A 14662-nucleotide genomic window follows, 5' to 3' on the forward strand; every position below is an offset into this window, starting at 1 on the left:
ATTCTGTATTCATTAATGATATTGATGAGGGTATATCTGGCTTAATACAAAAGTTGGTGAGGTGGTTAATGATAGTAATGATGGTACACTACTGCAACAGGATCTAGAAAAGTTAGGCAGATGGGCTGAGAAATGGCAATTGAAGTTTGACAAATGCAAAGTAGTCAGTCCTCGTATAACACGTGTTTACACTACACGAATTCGATCATACACGATGTATAAATAGGGGAACGATATCTTATATAACATGAACCGAATTCGCTTATGCACGATTTGCCTTTGTGTTTACAAGAAATGGCAGTCGAACGCAGAATCACCCCAACCGAATGCAACACGATAGGAATAAAGAGAAGATTCTGAAAATGTATTTGTTTTTTATATCAGTGAAGGGGAAACACATTTCACCATAATAACATAAAAACCAACACAATTACAGCTATCGGTATAATCGCAAATGCAATTAGATCGAGTTTACTACCAGTTTATAACAGATTCCACTAGCAGAAATGCAACTTTTTATTGTTTTATGGTAGTAACTCCTAGAAAGGCCTCCATAGCCGAGTGGTCAGGAGCTGGAGTGCAGTAGCACACGCTCTTTGAGTAGACCGGGGTTCAAGCCCCTGACTGCTGAGTACAGTCGATCTGCCAACCCGCACTGGACCAGCGTGGCAGATTATGGTCCATTTCCCTCAGCATGAATTGTTGAGGAGGCTTCCATCCTGCAGTGGGTTGATAATGGCTGCACTTTTAACCCCTAGAAATGTGCTTTGGTAAAATGTTGAGGTGTTAATAGTGTATCTCTGCCTTTACGGTGTTGTTTATTCAGTTGCTACACGCAAGCAGCTTTGTTTATGTGTATCAAGCGTGCCTCCTCGTTTTGTAATTGTGCTTTATTCCCTAAAAATGAGTAAAATACTTAATTAAAAGGTGTGAAAAGGAAGCATCCTGGTGAAGACACTGCAGATTCAGAGAGAAAAAGAAAAGCAATATCGATAAACAGAGGTGGACTGGGTTAAAAATACTTACTGGGAAAATTTATAGTAGCCTCATACTATGGTTTATGGCCAAAATCACACCAGCCTCTGGCCCACCGGGGTTTCCCCGATAAGGCTTATGGCCAGTTCGCCTCTGTCGATAGAGAAAAAATATGAAATTGTGAAACACTTGGAGCGAAATGAAAGACCATGTGATATTGCATGTGCTACAGGCCTAAATGAGGCAACGCCGAGAATTACAAAGAATGCAGAGAAAATAAAAACAACTTTCATAGCAGGAACAACTCAGTGCAATTAAAATCCATTAGATTAAGACACAAAGAATTGGAAGAGATGGAACAGCTGTCATATGTTTGGATAGAAAATCAAACAAAAAATAAGTTTGCTTACGATAGAAGCAAAAGCATTAGCAATATTTTATTATGTAATAGTATTTTATTACGATTATTTATTGTGTTTGGTAATGTTTTGGTTACAAATGTGTGTTCAATCTTGGGTGGTCGGCACTTAACCCTATTTTTCCCATAGGGCCTGTTGTTTATATTGCACAATTTTGCATTGCATGAGGGTTTCTAGGAACACAACTATCATGCTATACGAGGCCTGACTGTACCACATATGGGTGGCAGTAACCAAAGAGTAACATACCAACTGTGTGGTACTACACTCAGAGTAGTGAAAAATGAAAGAGACCTGGGGATATGCAGTCAGATATGAAGTTCTCTGAGCAGTACAGACAGGTTGCCAGGACAGCTCATGGGCTTTTGTCAATGATATACAAATATTTTTCTAGCAGGGATAAGGAGGTGATTATCCCATTGTAATAAGGCAATGGTCGGGCCACATCTTGAGTACTGCATGCGGGTCTGGAGGCCTCGTTTTCGGAAGGATGTAGACTGCTAGAACAGGTACAGAGAGGGCAATGAGATTGGTGAAGGAAACATAGGGTGCCAATAACAAGAAAGGCTTCAGTTCTGCAAATTGCAACATCTACAGACTAAGCACCTGTGGGGTAATCTGATTGAGGTTCTTAAGGATTTGAATTGTTTGAGCAAACTCAATGGCTGATGGCACTCCTCCTCTTGCTCAGACCATGCATGTGAGGGGGACATAAATTAAAACTGAGGAAGGATGGTTGCAGAATAGATGTGTGGAAGTTTGCCTCCACCAGCGGGTGGTTGATTGCTGGAACAAGCTTCCATCCGTCGTGAAGTGCACAGTTTAATAAATTCAAAGACCTAGACAAACTATTGGTGGGGATGGATAGATGAAATGCGATTTTTTTTTTTTATGATTTATAAGCTTGCTTTCTGCATCAATTTTCACTATTAATACTAATCATATTTACTGCCAGGTAAAGCAGGTTTGTGGAATGCTAACTAGAAAGAACAGCTGTGTAAATTGGCTAAACTAAGTTGGCTATCAGCACTGTAACAATCAAATTTTACCCAAAGAGAAAAATTTTGAATATTGCATAAAGTTAAAGAAAATTGCAGAGATGCAGTTTTCAAACTATTTCAATATGTGCATTGAAATATAACCTCATAACCTTGACTATTGTGCTATGCTATGCCGAAACAGTTCCTTCAAACTTAGCTTTCATGAATCTCTAAATATGTGCCATTTATTCAGTTTTCATTCTAACTCCAAAGCCTTCATAAATTCATTAACATAACTGAAAAATACTAAATTACCACTCAGAAAAAAATAAGTCAAATCTTTCTGATATTTATAAGACTGTTACCATGGTATTGTTTCCTAAAAGGCTCCACCCTCAGTCTGGAACTTAAAAGCTCAGCCAAATTTTTTGATAAATAAGATTTTGAACAAATCATTTAATTCTGATCATGAAGCATCATTCATGTAGATAACTGAAATTCCAGATCTATAAGTTGAGTTGCTGCAGTTGGTTTATTGTCCAAGTTATCAATTTGATGATGATGATTCTTCTTCTTCTTCTAAAGTCCAGGTGGTTGAGGTAATGGTAGGTTCTCATTGACCGATGACCCAAACTGCACCTGTGGCGAAAGTGAAGACTGGGCACACATTCTCTATGAATGTATAATATATGACATCCCCAGAACAGAGCTAATAGCACAGATTGGTCCCCTTCCCAGGGGAGAAGAACATCTCTTCATCATAGAAGAGCAAAATTATAAAGCTTTTACATCTTTCACACAGAAAGTTTTCGAAATGCGCAGAGCAATTTCAGCCCCCCAGCAATTAAACAATAATCAATAGTAAAATTGCCCAAGTTTCCCACCACGCCCAGATGATGACTTAAAAACTGTTAGGATAGCAGTATTCTGCACCCTGACAGAAACCTGACATAACAAAACTCCCCATGACTACCATGCCATGTGTAGGAACCTGGGACCCCAAACCAATGTAGGGGAGGGGGATGGGAATGCATGCAGAGAAAGTGAATGGGAGTGAGCAGAAGAGCAAATGTAATTGGCCAAAAGAATACAAAGTTAAAAATAACTTACATTACTTTATATATACTGTACCAACAAACATTTACAAACCACATAAACACTATCACTGCATTCTCCCCTGGCCTGCAAAAAAAAAAAAAAAACCTTGCAGCTAGGCCTGCACCACAACTGAAGAATAACAGTAAGTTGCGGTGCCCAGAGAGTGCAGTGCAGAAAGAAAGAGTCGAATAAATGAGATGAGAGCTAGAAGAATGAATAAAAGTGCAAGCGTGAGAGAAAAGAACACAAACCACAAATGCTAAGTTAAGTACACACTAACCCTGGTTTTAATTAGTATTTAAATTTACGCTACCCATCATTGCATCCCCTCCTGGTGTGTGAGAAAAAGATGAATGAGTTGAGTGAAATAAAAAAAAAATAATAATAAATAAATAAAATATATATATATATATATATATATATATATATAAATTATAAAATAAGAAAAAAGTATAATAAAAAAAAAATTATAAAATAAGAAAAAAAGTATAAAAAAAAAAATAAAATAAAAATAAATAATAAAAAAAAAAAAAAAAAAAAGAATGCAAGTAGAGTGAGAATACACATTACGAATGAAGTAAATGTGTGTCTCCCCCCCCCCACCTGGTAGGTTCCCCACTGCCAGCTAACATATCCCACCCCCAGAGCGGGACGGGCAGCTGGACCTTCATACCGGATTCGACACTCCTTGGACAAGACACCGACGAAGACATTCTGCGGCTTTGCTGCCAACACGCCATTGGCGATCCGAACTGGGTACTCTAACCTGGTTCCCTTTAAAACCCCATCCCCAGGCAGGGAATGGAGGAGACGGATCTCTGTCTCCTCTCCTCCCTGCCTACCCCCCATATTTCGCCTGGTGGGGCTCGTCTCCACTGACCTCTTTGGGGATGCCTACTCTATCCGTCCCTATTCTTCTATCTGTTTCCTCCCCAGTCTTCAATCTCCCCCCTCTCTCACTAAATCGACCAAGTACACCCCTTAACAATGCCGCCAAATTATAACCAACGTCTAAATTCTACTGGTTTTATGCAAATCTCTAAGATATCTAACACTATCAGCTTTTATCTAGCGTTACATGTCTAAATTTAATAACATCAAAATTTTGCCCGACCTATTTGGCCTTTAACACATCTCTTTAGTGTTCAACCCTAACCAGCGATTTCCTAACAGCAATCCCATTAACCATTAATGTCAAATGCATAAACTTTTTTTTTTTTTTTTTTAAATAGGCCCTAGCCACTGAAATCCCAGGAAACTAGGTGGCAGGACCTGCCAGAGCAAATTGTTGTGATACTGGATACACCCGGCTAGCCTCCACGTGGCAGGGTATGGGCAACGTCGGGCCCCACTAGGGGCCTGGCGGCCAATAAGCCGGATAAACAATGGGCACAACATATCACACTGCACAGACACGACCCACACATTTTCAAGTCTCTGGCTTGACAGTGTACTGTCCTCGATACAGCGAAACACACGCGGAGATGGGAGAAATCCCAGGTGCCGTCTGACACGAACATACCTTATACCTTATACCTTATCATCATTCTTCTCTTTCTTGGTGATTCCCTTCTACTTCTCTCTGTCAGGGTAACTCAATTTTTTTTTTTTTTTTTTTTTGGTGGTGCAGCATTAGCCTCAGGCTTCCTTGTACCATATGGCTAATAATAATAATAATAATGAGGTATTAGTCAAATAGCAAACAGAAAGTCATATGGAATCTTTTAACTTTGAAAAAAAAATCCAGATATGCGAGTCAAACAGAAATAGCAGTCACTTACAAGGTCCTCCATACCATCGGAAGAGAAAATGATATCAATGGATGCAAACCCTGTAGCCATCCTCTCAGCAACCTGATACATGAACTGCAACATATTTTGGGAAACCCAGCTTTTACCCTGATCTTTATCATTGCATCCAAAGTATAATATATGCACTCTACTCACATAACACTATACTACATTGAAATGGAAAGGATAATTTTTTTTTTTGGAATCACTTATGAAAGATTTATTTTAGAATCACTGAAACAACCTTGTCACCTATGCAGCACATGCTTTTTGAGTTGCTGTTTTTGTGAACTAAAAAGCCAAAAGATAAACATACAAATAAAATATTTATGATGGAATAAATGATGAAAAATTCCATCATAAATATTTAATTCTCCTACCATTTATTTATTTTTTTTGGCTTTTTTGGTTCACAAATCCAGCAACTCAAAAGTATATACCATAAAGGTAACAAGATTGTTTTGACAAGTAACATGTACTTTCATAAGTGATTCCAAAAAAATTATTCTTTCTATTTTAGTGCAGTGCAGTGTTATGAGAGTAGACTGTAATTCCTGTGTATTTGTTTCTTTTGCTCTCACATTTTTGAGATGATGTTGTGCATCTTCTTAATCAATGAATTAAACACTTGTTTTTGAGATTTAAAAATCAATTTCCCAAGCACAAAATGAATCGGGATCATTAATGTAGTTTGGAGACACTGTGTGACATTAAATTGCTGTTTCTACAGCTCACTAAAAAGCAAGCAACTGAACAAAAATTAAAACTAACAGACTGGACTAGTGCTAATAGTAAAAATGATGCAATATAAACAATGTAAATGCAATATAGATGATGCAATGATATTTTTGATATATGATAATTAAAATGTAATTAATGTTTTATTTTATAATTTTTTATTGTTACGCGTTTCTTTACCTTTACCACTGTTTTTTTATAAAGTTTGAATAAAACTATTAAAATTTCAAAATATAATTTTTAATGTTTTATCTGATTTCTTTGTAAAATGAAACAAAAAAGAAAAATTAAGGTATTCTACAAAAGTTACTCATTGTTATTTTATGGAGTTTAAATATATTAACCCCAGGGGCTCACATCTGGTGAGTATAAGCCTCAGGCTTCCTTGCACCATATGGCTAATAATAATAATATTCCTACTGCACTAAAGCATTTTTTAACAAAACCTATTGGGTTATACATATCAGCATAAAACATCAGACTTAGACCATACTGCACAAACAAAACTCACAATCATATGTAAATAAACTGCAGCAGTCTGTGGGACCACACTATACTGCTAATGCAAAAAAAAAAAGACTGTGCTAAAAAAAAAAAAGGCTGCATTAGTTAAGGGTTAACCACCTAGATAAAATTCAATATATCACTTGGTTAACTTCATGTGGAGTACAATGTATTTCATTTATTTTTAAAAGCTTATATGCTTTACAAGGATCTTGTCTTGCCAAAACAAAAATCCTTTTGAAATTCCTTTTGGGAAATCTTGGCAGATTTTCCAAAAGAAATTCTTGGTGTGCGCTCTTCTGGTAATTTACAAGTAATTAAGTCCACATGAATATCATATAAAAACCAGATATTCTTTCCTCATGAGAAACAATAAACATCAGATAGTGGAATCACTTTGTTAAAACAAAGTGATTCCAGCAGTGTATACTTTAAGAATGCTTTGGATAGATTTCACAAATTAAAAAAAAAGGTTTTTATGAGAAAACTTAGCATATCTATAATCTTTTTATGGTAAGATGCTTTGTAGGCCCAACATGACTACTTGTATTAATAAAACAGAAAGCATTATTTTTAAGCCACATTTCATGTCTGGTTGGTGTCAACAAGGATACTGTTTATCTTATGGGCCAATGTTGGACTCTCTTGTAGGTTTTTTTTTTTTTAATATGCTTTAATATTTGTGAATAAATAAAATATGACATTTCCTTTGTGAAAATAATCAATATAAAATAATAATAATAATACTTTATTTATTTGTTTCCTATTCAAATTCCAATATGTTCTTTTTAACATATACTGTACTTTAAGACTGCTATATATTTATTGTTCAAATAAGAGATCTACATTACCTCCAAATTGTACATCAAAATTTCTGTTTGGATCTGTACCCCTACACAGCAGTAGTCCAGGAAACTTATCAGAAATTGCTCTATTTTTTCTCCATAAGCGATTCTAAAAATTAGGAGTACAGAAATTTAATTATCATAAATTTTTGGAAACTGAATTTCATAGAAAATAAAGTACACAAAGTTAAATGTGCCACTTTGGAAGCCTGCAGAAAGAGAATAGATAATCCAGACTCCACAAAAATGACTTGCATGAGAAAAAGGGAGTTTGGAAATGGTTACACCTGGATTAAAATGCCACTGTACTCAGTAAGCATGCAAATCAAATGCACAGGGGATGTAATGTGGTTAGGCACTGAAACTGATATAAACATAGCAGTCAACTAAAATTAACACAGGATTTGATCTGAAAAAGAGCTACACATTGCTGGTAAAGTTATTTTATCAAAGCAGCCATGGTGACAATAGAAGGGATGATACTAGTTGCTCTGATAAAATAACTTTACCAGCAATGAAATTGTTAATAATTATCACCAAAAAGTAATAAAAAGCAAACCTGCTTTTCCAAATGAATGGCACAAATAATGAGGAGCAGGTATTTTGTCTACAGCCTGTAGCAGAGAACACCCACCTGCTGCAGTTTAAGAAATCAGTGTCGTTGGTGTGACCAAGGCTGCAGCTACAGTGGAAAATCAATTTTCATTCGGTATTCCTAGAACAGTTTTGTAACAACTCATAATTATGTGGTCAACTACAAAGTACTAATGGCACTTTCTTACATGCTGTGATACAGTGATGTCTGTACAAAATTTTCATGTTGCAACATCTAGCCATAGCTGATACACACAAACATATGAGATTTACTCTCATGGTTCTGATCAGGACAGAGGTAGAAGAAGCATTCTTTCATTAGAAAAGGCACATTTCCTGGTGCAGCAAGCACCTATAATTGTTGGGTATGAAGACAGTCACTTCCTCAAATTATCCACAAATTTTTCCTTTAATCTTTCACATTCATCTATCTTCTTCCAGTTTAATGGCCTTAAAAGTAAAACTTTTGTTCTTTAATGAAAGAACAAAAATTTCTTCATTTCTTTAATGAACATTATTTTTCATTTCTTTAATGAAAATAAGTCTATGAAATTATTTTCATAGAATTTAATGTTCATAATTCTGGTCACTTCATAACTCTGGACTAGCTACAAAAATTCTGTAGTTTTGTTAGCTATGCTATCATTAACTAACCTAATTTATAGTCAGAAATTATGATAGTCAATGGTAGCATAACTATGCAATCATAGATAGTGGGACTGGATCATTAGATTCTGTAAAGAATTTTAGATTAGCATCTGCACAACTTTTGAACCCCCTGTGGGAAGTCAAAAATAGTTCCAAGATAATTGTGAAGGGGGACTATTTCATTTTACTTCTAGTTCTCAAGGAAATCCACAAGAATAAATGTAATGAAATAAAACAAAGCAACAACAATACTTTTAAAATTGTCCCAAGAATAACTTTTATAAAAGTAAAATATAAAAGCATGACAGAGGGAGACAAAATTATAAATTTTGGGCCCCCCATGCTTTCTGTTTGACTTAGAAATACTGTTTCTGTATTTTACAATAATATAATGCAAAGCAATTATTGTTTTGAATAATAGTGAAAATCTAGGCAGTTCAACCTGGGTAGAGCAAAATCATCAGCAACTGAATTTCTGTCCTTATTAAAATGTGTGTGTGTGTGTGTGTGTGTGTGTGTGTGTGTGTGTGTGTGTGTGTGTGTGTGTGTGTGTGTGTGTGTGTGTGTGTGTGTGTGTGTGTGTGTGTGTGTGTGTGTGAGAAAGAGAGAAGTGTAATAATATATTTTCTGTTTCAATTTACCTGCACATCATTCCTCTAAAAGAACAACTTAGTTACTATTTTGAAGAGAAACATTTCTTCAAAATGTATAACCTAATTAGACATATCGCATATGTAATGCAGTAAGGCCACATCTCAAATTTTTATCAAAACTGAGTTACGTGTAGGGTAATGATATGGAGATTCAGTTACGATAACTGCAGTAAGGCCACATACTTAGTTTAAAATAATATCTATGGCCATTCTTAAATTTAAGGCATTATGTCCATAGATGAATATGCAAAATAAAACAGTCAGTGCAGTACAGCCTTCTCTCAAATTTTTTGAAAGTAGAAATAATATATTTTTAGTAATCATGTTTTAAAACTTAGATTTCAATGAAATATGGTCACCAAACGTGGAACTGTAACTTAATTACATAATTTATTATCATGAAAAATCACATTCAAATCATTGCTGTGTAAAATATGTAATTTTGGACATGTGGCCCTACTGCATTACATGTGCAATGTATTGGAAACAAACAACTTGATTCCTCATTCAACATAAGTGAAATACTAGCATAGGTCTGAAAAAGTTCTCTGAACAGTACAGTACAGGCAGGCTTCTAGGATAGCTCCTGGTGTTCTGTCAATCATATACAGGAATTCTGCAGCAAGGAAAGCTAGATGATTATCCTATTGTATTAGGAACTGGTTAAGCCACATCTTGAGTACAGTACACAGGTCTGGAAGGCTCATTTCTGGAAGGATGTAGATCTGTTGGAATGGATGCAGAGAAGAGCAACAAGATTAGGGGCAATATTGCCCCCTAACAGTATTACCAAGAAAAATTTCAATTCTGCAAATTGCACAGCCTAGAAATTATGCACCTGTGAAAAGATCTGTTTGTTTTGTTATTTGGTTTTTAGGAGCATTAGCAACTAAGGCCATATTGCTCCGGGATATGCAGTGGTCATTCCCTGACCTTTCCGCATCCTCCGTATTTGGTGGTGACGGGCTCGAACCCCGGTCTAATCAAGAAGTGTGTGCTACGCACTGCTGCTCCTTCACACCTGGCTACGGAGGCGCCTGTGAAAAGATCAGATTGAAGTGCTTAAGGAGTGAGTAAATTAAATGCTGATGGCATCCTTACTCTTTCTCAGATAATAATCCCAGGGGCTCACATCTGCATGAGTATGGGCTTGGCACGCCCAGGATCCTGAGCTGGCTGGATATCATCATTCTTCTCTTTCTTGGTGACTCTCTCTCTCTCAGGGTAATTCAGAAATTTTTTTTTGGTTGGTGCAGCAAAAGCCTCGGGCTTCCTTGCACCATTTGGCTAATAACAATAATAATACACATAAGGGAACAAATTTAAATAGGACGATTTCAAGATAGATAGATAAATAATTTGCTTTCAGCCAGAGCTTGATTGGTGGAACAAATTTCCATCTGGTGTGTGAAAGTGGACAGTTTGAATAAATTTAAGGAAGGATTAGACAAATGTTACATGTACAAATCAGGGTTTTTTTTTTTTTTTTGGTTGATACTGTATAAGCTTACTGCCACTACTAATATAACATTTTAATCAGTGCTAAACATCAGATGATTGTGACTCAATTACTTATATGTGATAGATATATATATATAACTGATATTACATCAAAACTAATGCCAGTAGCATGGCAAAACTGTTGAGCGAAAATAATAAATTAAACATAATGATTAATCTACAGGGAGGGAAAAGAAAAGGTAACAAGACTAAAAATTGTAGCAGAAAATCTCCAAATAATTTAGAAAATCCAATTAAAAATAATAAATCAATTTTAAAATTTAGAGCCAATTACATAAGAATTTAACGCCGCCCTCCTTGTAAGTGCCAGTTCCAAATTACGTGAAATATTTTCTTAATTTTTGTATTATATTTTATTATTTTTCTTAACTACTTCATTATTCTAATATATGTAAATCAAATGATAGTACTGGGTTTGATGTGCTAATGCTGCACCCATACCACCATCTATAGTATTTTATTTATTTATTTGTCTGTATAAGCTGGTTAAGCTTACATTGTGCCAGTAGTGTGGCTCTGCTTTGGAGTGCTAGTTCTATAACAATGCTCTATATTTTTATTTTTTGCTGCATAAGGACCACTGTTATTCAAATCCTCTGCATTGGCGGTTTGATCAGGGGATCAGATGGCAGACTGATCCTTTGATCAGTTTGCCTTTATGGCGATTTGTCTAACAATTGAAATGCAGTGATTCCCTGACCATTATTGGCCTTGTGGTCCTCTGTTGATATGGGGTATAATGGTCAGTCTATTTTTGTTATTTTGGTTTTATTTTATTGTAGTTAGTTTAGTCTCTATTTGTGATATATCATGTAATTTGGAACTGGCACCTTACGAGGGGGATGCCGTTAAATTCTTATGTAATTGGCTTTAAATTTTAAAATTGATTTAATATTTTTAATTGAAATTATTTGGAGATTTTCTGCTACAATTTTTAGTCTTGTTACCTTTTCTTTTCCCTCCCTGTAGATTAAGCATTATGTTTAATTTATTATTTTTGCTCAACAGTTTTGCCGTGCTACTGGCATTAGTTTTGATTTAATATTTAATATCAGTTATGCACTGGGCATCATGTGCATTTGCTGCCGCTAATGATAGCTTTATATTTATTTTCTTAATTTTCATATTATATTTTATTATTTTTCTTAACTACTTCATTATTCTAATACAGGCATACCTCGAATAACGAATAGGATGCATTCCACGAAATTACTTCGTTAAGCGAAACTTCGTTTTCAGAGGTAAAAATACTATGGCCAGAATAGGGATACGTTCCTACGTAAAGAAAATGAAAAGCTTTTTTTTTTCGAACAAAGAAAAGTTTTATTAAATAAACAGTCAACTTACATACAAAGTGAAATCACATTTTAAAATATGAGTCTAAAGTTGATTGTTTATGCTTTTTTCCTCTTTCATTTAATAATTGCCTATACTGAGTTATTGCATTTAACACTAATTGATTAACAATAACACTTCTTCCTAAATCAGGATCATTTTCACTAAAAAAATTTAAAACGCTTTCAATGTCATTTAAGCACCACTTTTGCTAACACTTTTTCGGCAGGAACTTCTTTAACTTCGTCTTCATTATCTTTGTCTTCGTTGCTAACAAGGTTTTCTAAATCTTCCACTGAAAAACCATCATCTTCTGCATTCAATAAATTTCTAACATCCTCTTCATCGACATTTTCGAAACCTATTGATTGAGCCATCTGGATAACTTCATTTCTAATTTCTTGGATGTTATTTTCTTCTTCTATACAACTTCTGGCCATATTTTGCGCCAAACTCCATTTAAGCATTTCTTAGTGACTTCTTTCCAAGAACTAACAATGTTTTCAATTGCGTTTTTAATGGTGTAGTTTTTCCAAAAAGTTTTTAAGCAGTTAAACTGCTTAATGTTCGACGCAGATAATAAGCTTTAAATGATGCTATTATTCCCTGATCCAATGGTTGAATCAGGGAAGTTGTGTTTGCTGGAAGAAACACAACTTTGACTGGAATGCATGTGTCCAACATGTTAAGATCAGTAGGATGTCCCGGAGCATTGTCTAACAAAAGAGCTTTTTCTTCCAAGTTGTTTTTTTTGACAATACCGTTTTACTTCAGGACAAAAGTGGTTAACAAACCAATCAGTAAATAACTCCTTGGTAACCCACGCTTTTCTATTTGCTTTCCATATTACAGGTAAATTCATTTTTATGTTACCTGTTAATGCCCTCGGATTTTCTGAATGGTAAACTAATAACAGTTTTAATTTATAATCGCCAGAGGCATTTGATCCAAAGAGTAACATTAAACGGTCTTTGGCTGCTTTGAACCCAGCAGCTGATTTTTCTTCAATAGAAATGAAGCTTTTTGTTGGTAGCCGTTTCCAGAACAAACCGCTTTCGTCAACATTGAACACCAAATTTGGAAAATTTTCACGTTCAATTATTTCCTTTAGTTTTTCTGGAAACTTATTTGCAGCTTCTGTTAATTTTACACTATGAATCCTGGCCTGTTTTTTAAATTTCTCGAACCAACCACGAGAAGCCCCAAAGGTTTCCTTAATTTCTTCAGTTTGTTTAGATTTCAGGTGATTAAACTGGAATATTTTTTTATGTTAAATGGGGCTTGAAATTGCCGACTTCGTTATATCGAAGCTTCGTTATCAGAGGTAACGTTAACCGAGGTATGCCTGTATATATATATAGACACTTGCAAATATATATGTGGTACAGTGAGACCTTTAACACTTCATTAGTTGCATGTATGTATATATATATATATAGAAAATTATTTTAATGTTATGTGCAAATCTTTAATCATAATTATATATAATTATATATAATTATATATAATTATATATTAATCATAATTATATATATAATTTAATCATTATATTTATTCATAATTATATATATATATATATATTAAATATATACATATCTAATTGGCTTTGCAATTCAGCCCATAATTGTCTTAATTCATCATAACTTTTAGGATATTAACATTCTTTTGCCTTTTACAAACCTACACTACTTCTTTTTTCTACTTTCCTCTTTCTAGCTAGTCCTTGGCACTTTGTGTACTTTGCACCTCCATCTATGCAAACTTTATCAGACTTACCTATTCTTACATACTATATATACTTTTGCATCCTTTACTGCTGCTTTGTGCATTTTGGTGCAGCTGTCGTACCCTTCTTATTTATTTTTATTTTTATCCATCAACTGAAACTTTGATTTTATATTACATTTAATACACACACACACACACACACACACACACACACACACACACACACACACACAAATCAAAACTAGCATTACTTAGTATCACAATCTGCTTTCAAAATATGCAAAGGTATAAATTCACTTACCCAATTCCAGGTATATTCATAGCCATCGGGATTAACCATGGGTGCAATATACCAGTCATATGTGTCTACTAGCTTTGTAATATTTTTATCAGTTCCATAATTTGTGAGAAGATGGTTGATGATATAGAGAGCTGTAGCAGGAGAAATCCACTCCCTGCTATGAATTCCAGCGTCAATCCATATAGAAGGCTTATAAGAACCTCCAGAACTGATCTGTTAAAAGAAAAGAATAAGCATATAAAGAAAAGAATATAGAGGACAAGGTTAAATATCTATTAAATCTGCAGACTACTTCCTTAGTAACCCTTTTAAGGTTGTCAATAGAAAACATTTTTAGTATTTTATTCTACATTATTATAGAAATAAAATAAAATAATTTTTTCTGTATTAAGTTTGAAATTTTATTTTTTTTATTTTTTAATAAAAAATTTTATTACAAAAATTAAAATACATTATTTTTTTTTCCAAAAAATATGAAAAAGCCAATATTCTTTACATAAATGTTTTTCAACTATCCATCATCCAATGTAATT

The 14662-nt window shown here is 34.5% G+C and overlaps 1 protein-coding gene across 1 annotated transcript in view; it reads right to left on the reverse strand.

Moving 5' to 3' along the window:
- LOC150089904 (carboxypeptidase B-like) overlaps window positions 1-14662 on the reverse strand; it is a 187836-nt gene that overhangs the window by 26632 nt on the left and 146542 nt on the right. The window contains exons 9-10 of the mRNA XM_090390124.1: window positions 14130-14342; window positions 7356-7458 (exon numbers count right to left, since the gene is read on the reverse strand). Of these exons, the coding sequence (XP_090246250.1) occupies window positions 7356-7458; window positions 14130-14342 (316 nt within the window). The remainder of the gene's footprint in view (window positions 1-7355; window positions 7459-14129; window positions 14343-14662) is intronic.

This window comes from Mastigoproctus giganteus, chromosome 2, assembly GCF_048544385.1.
Source record: "Mastigoproctus giganteus isolate SK-2022 chromosome 2, ASM4854438v1, whole genome shotgun sequence".
Taxonomy (NCBI): Eukaryota; Metazoa; Arthropoda; class Arachnida; order Uropygi; family Thelyphonidae; genus Mastigoproctus; species Mastigoproctus giganteus.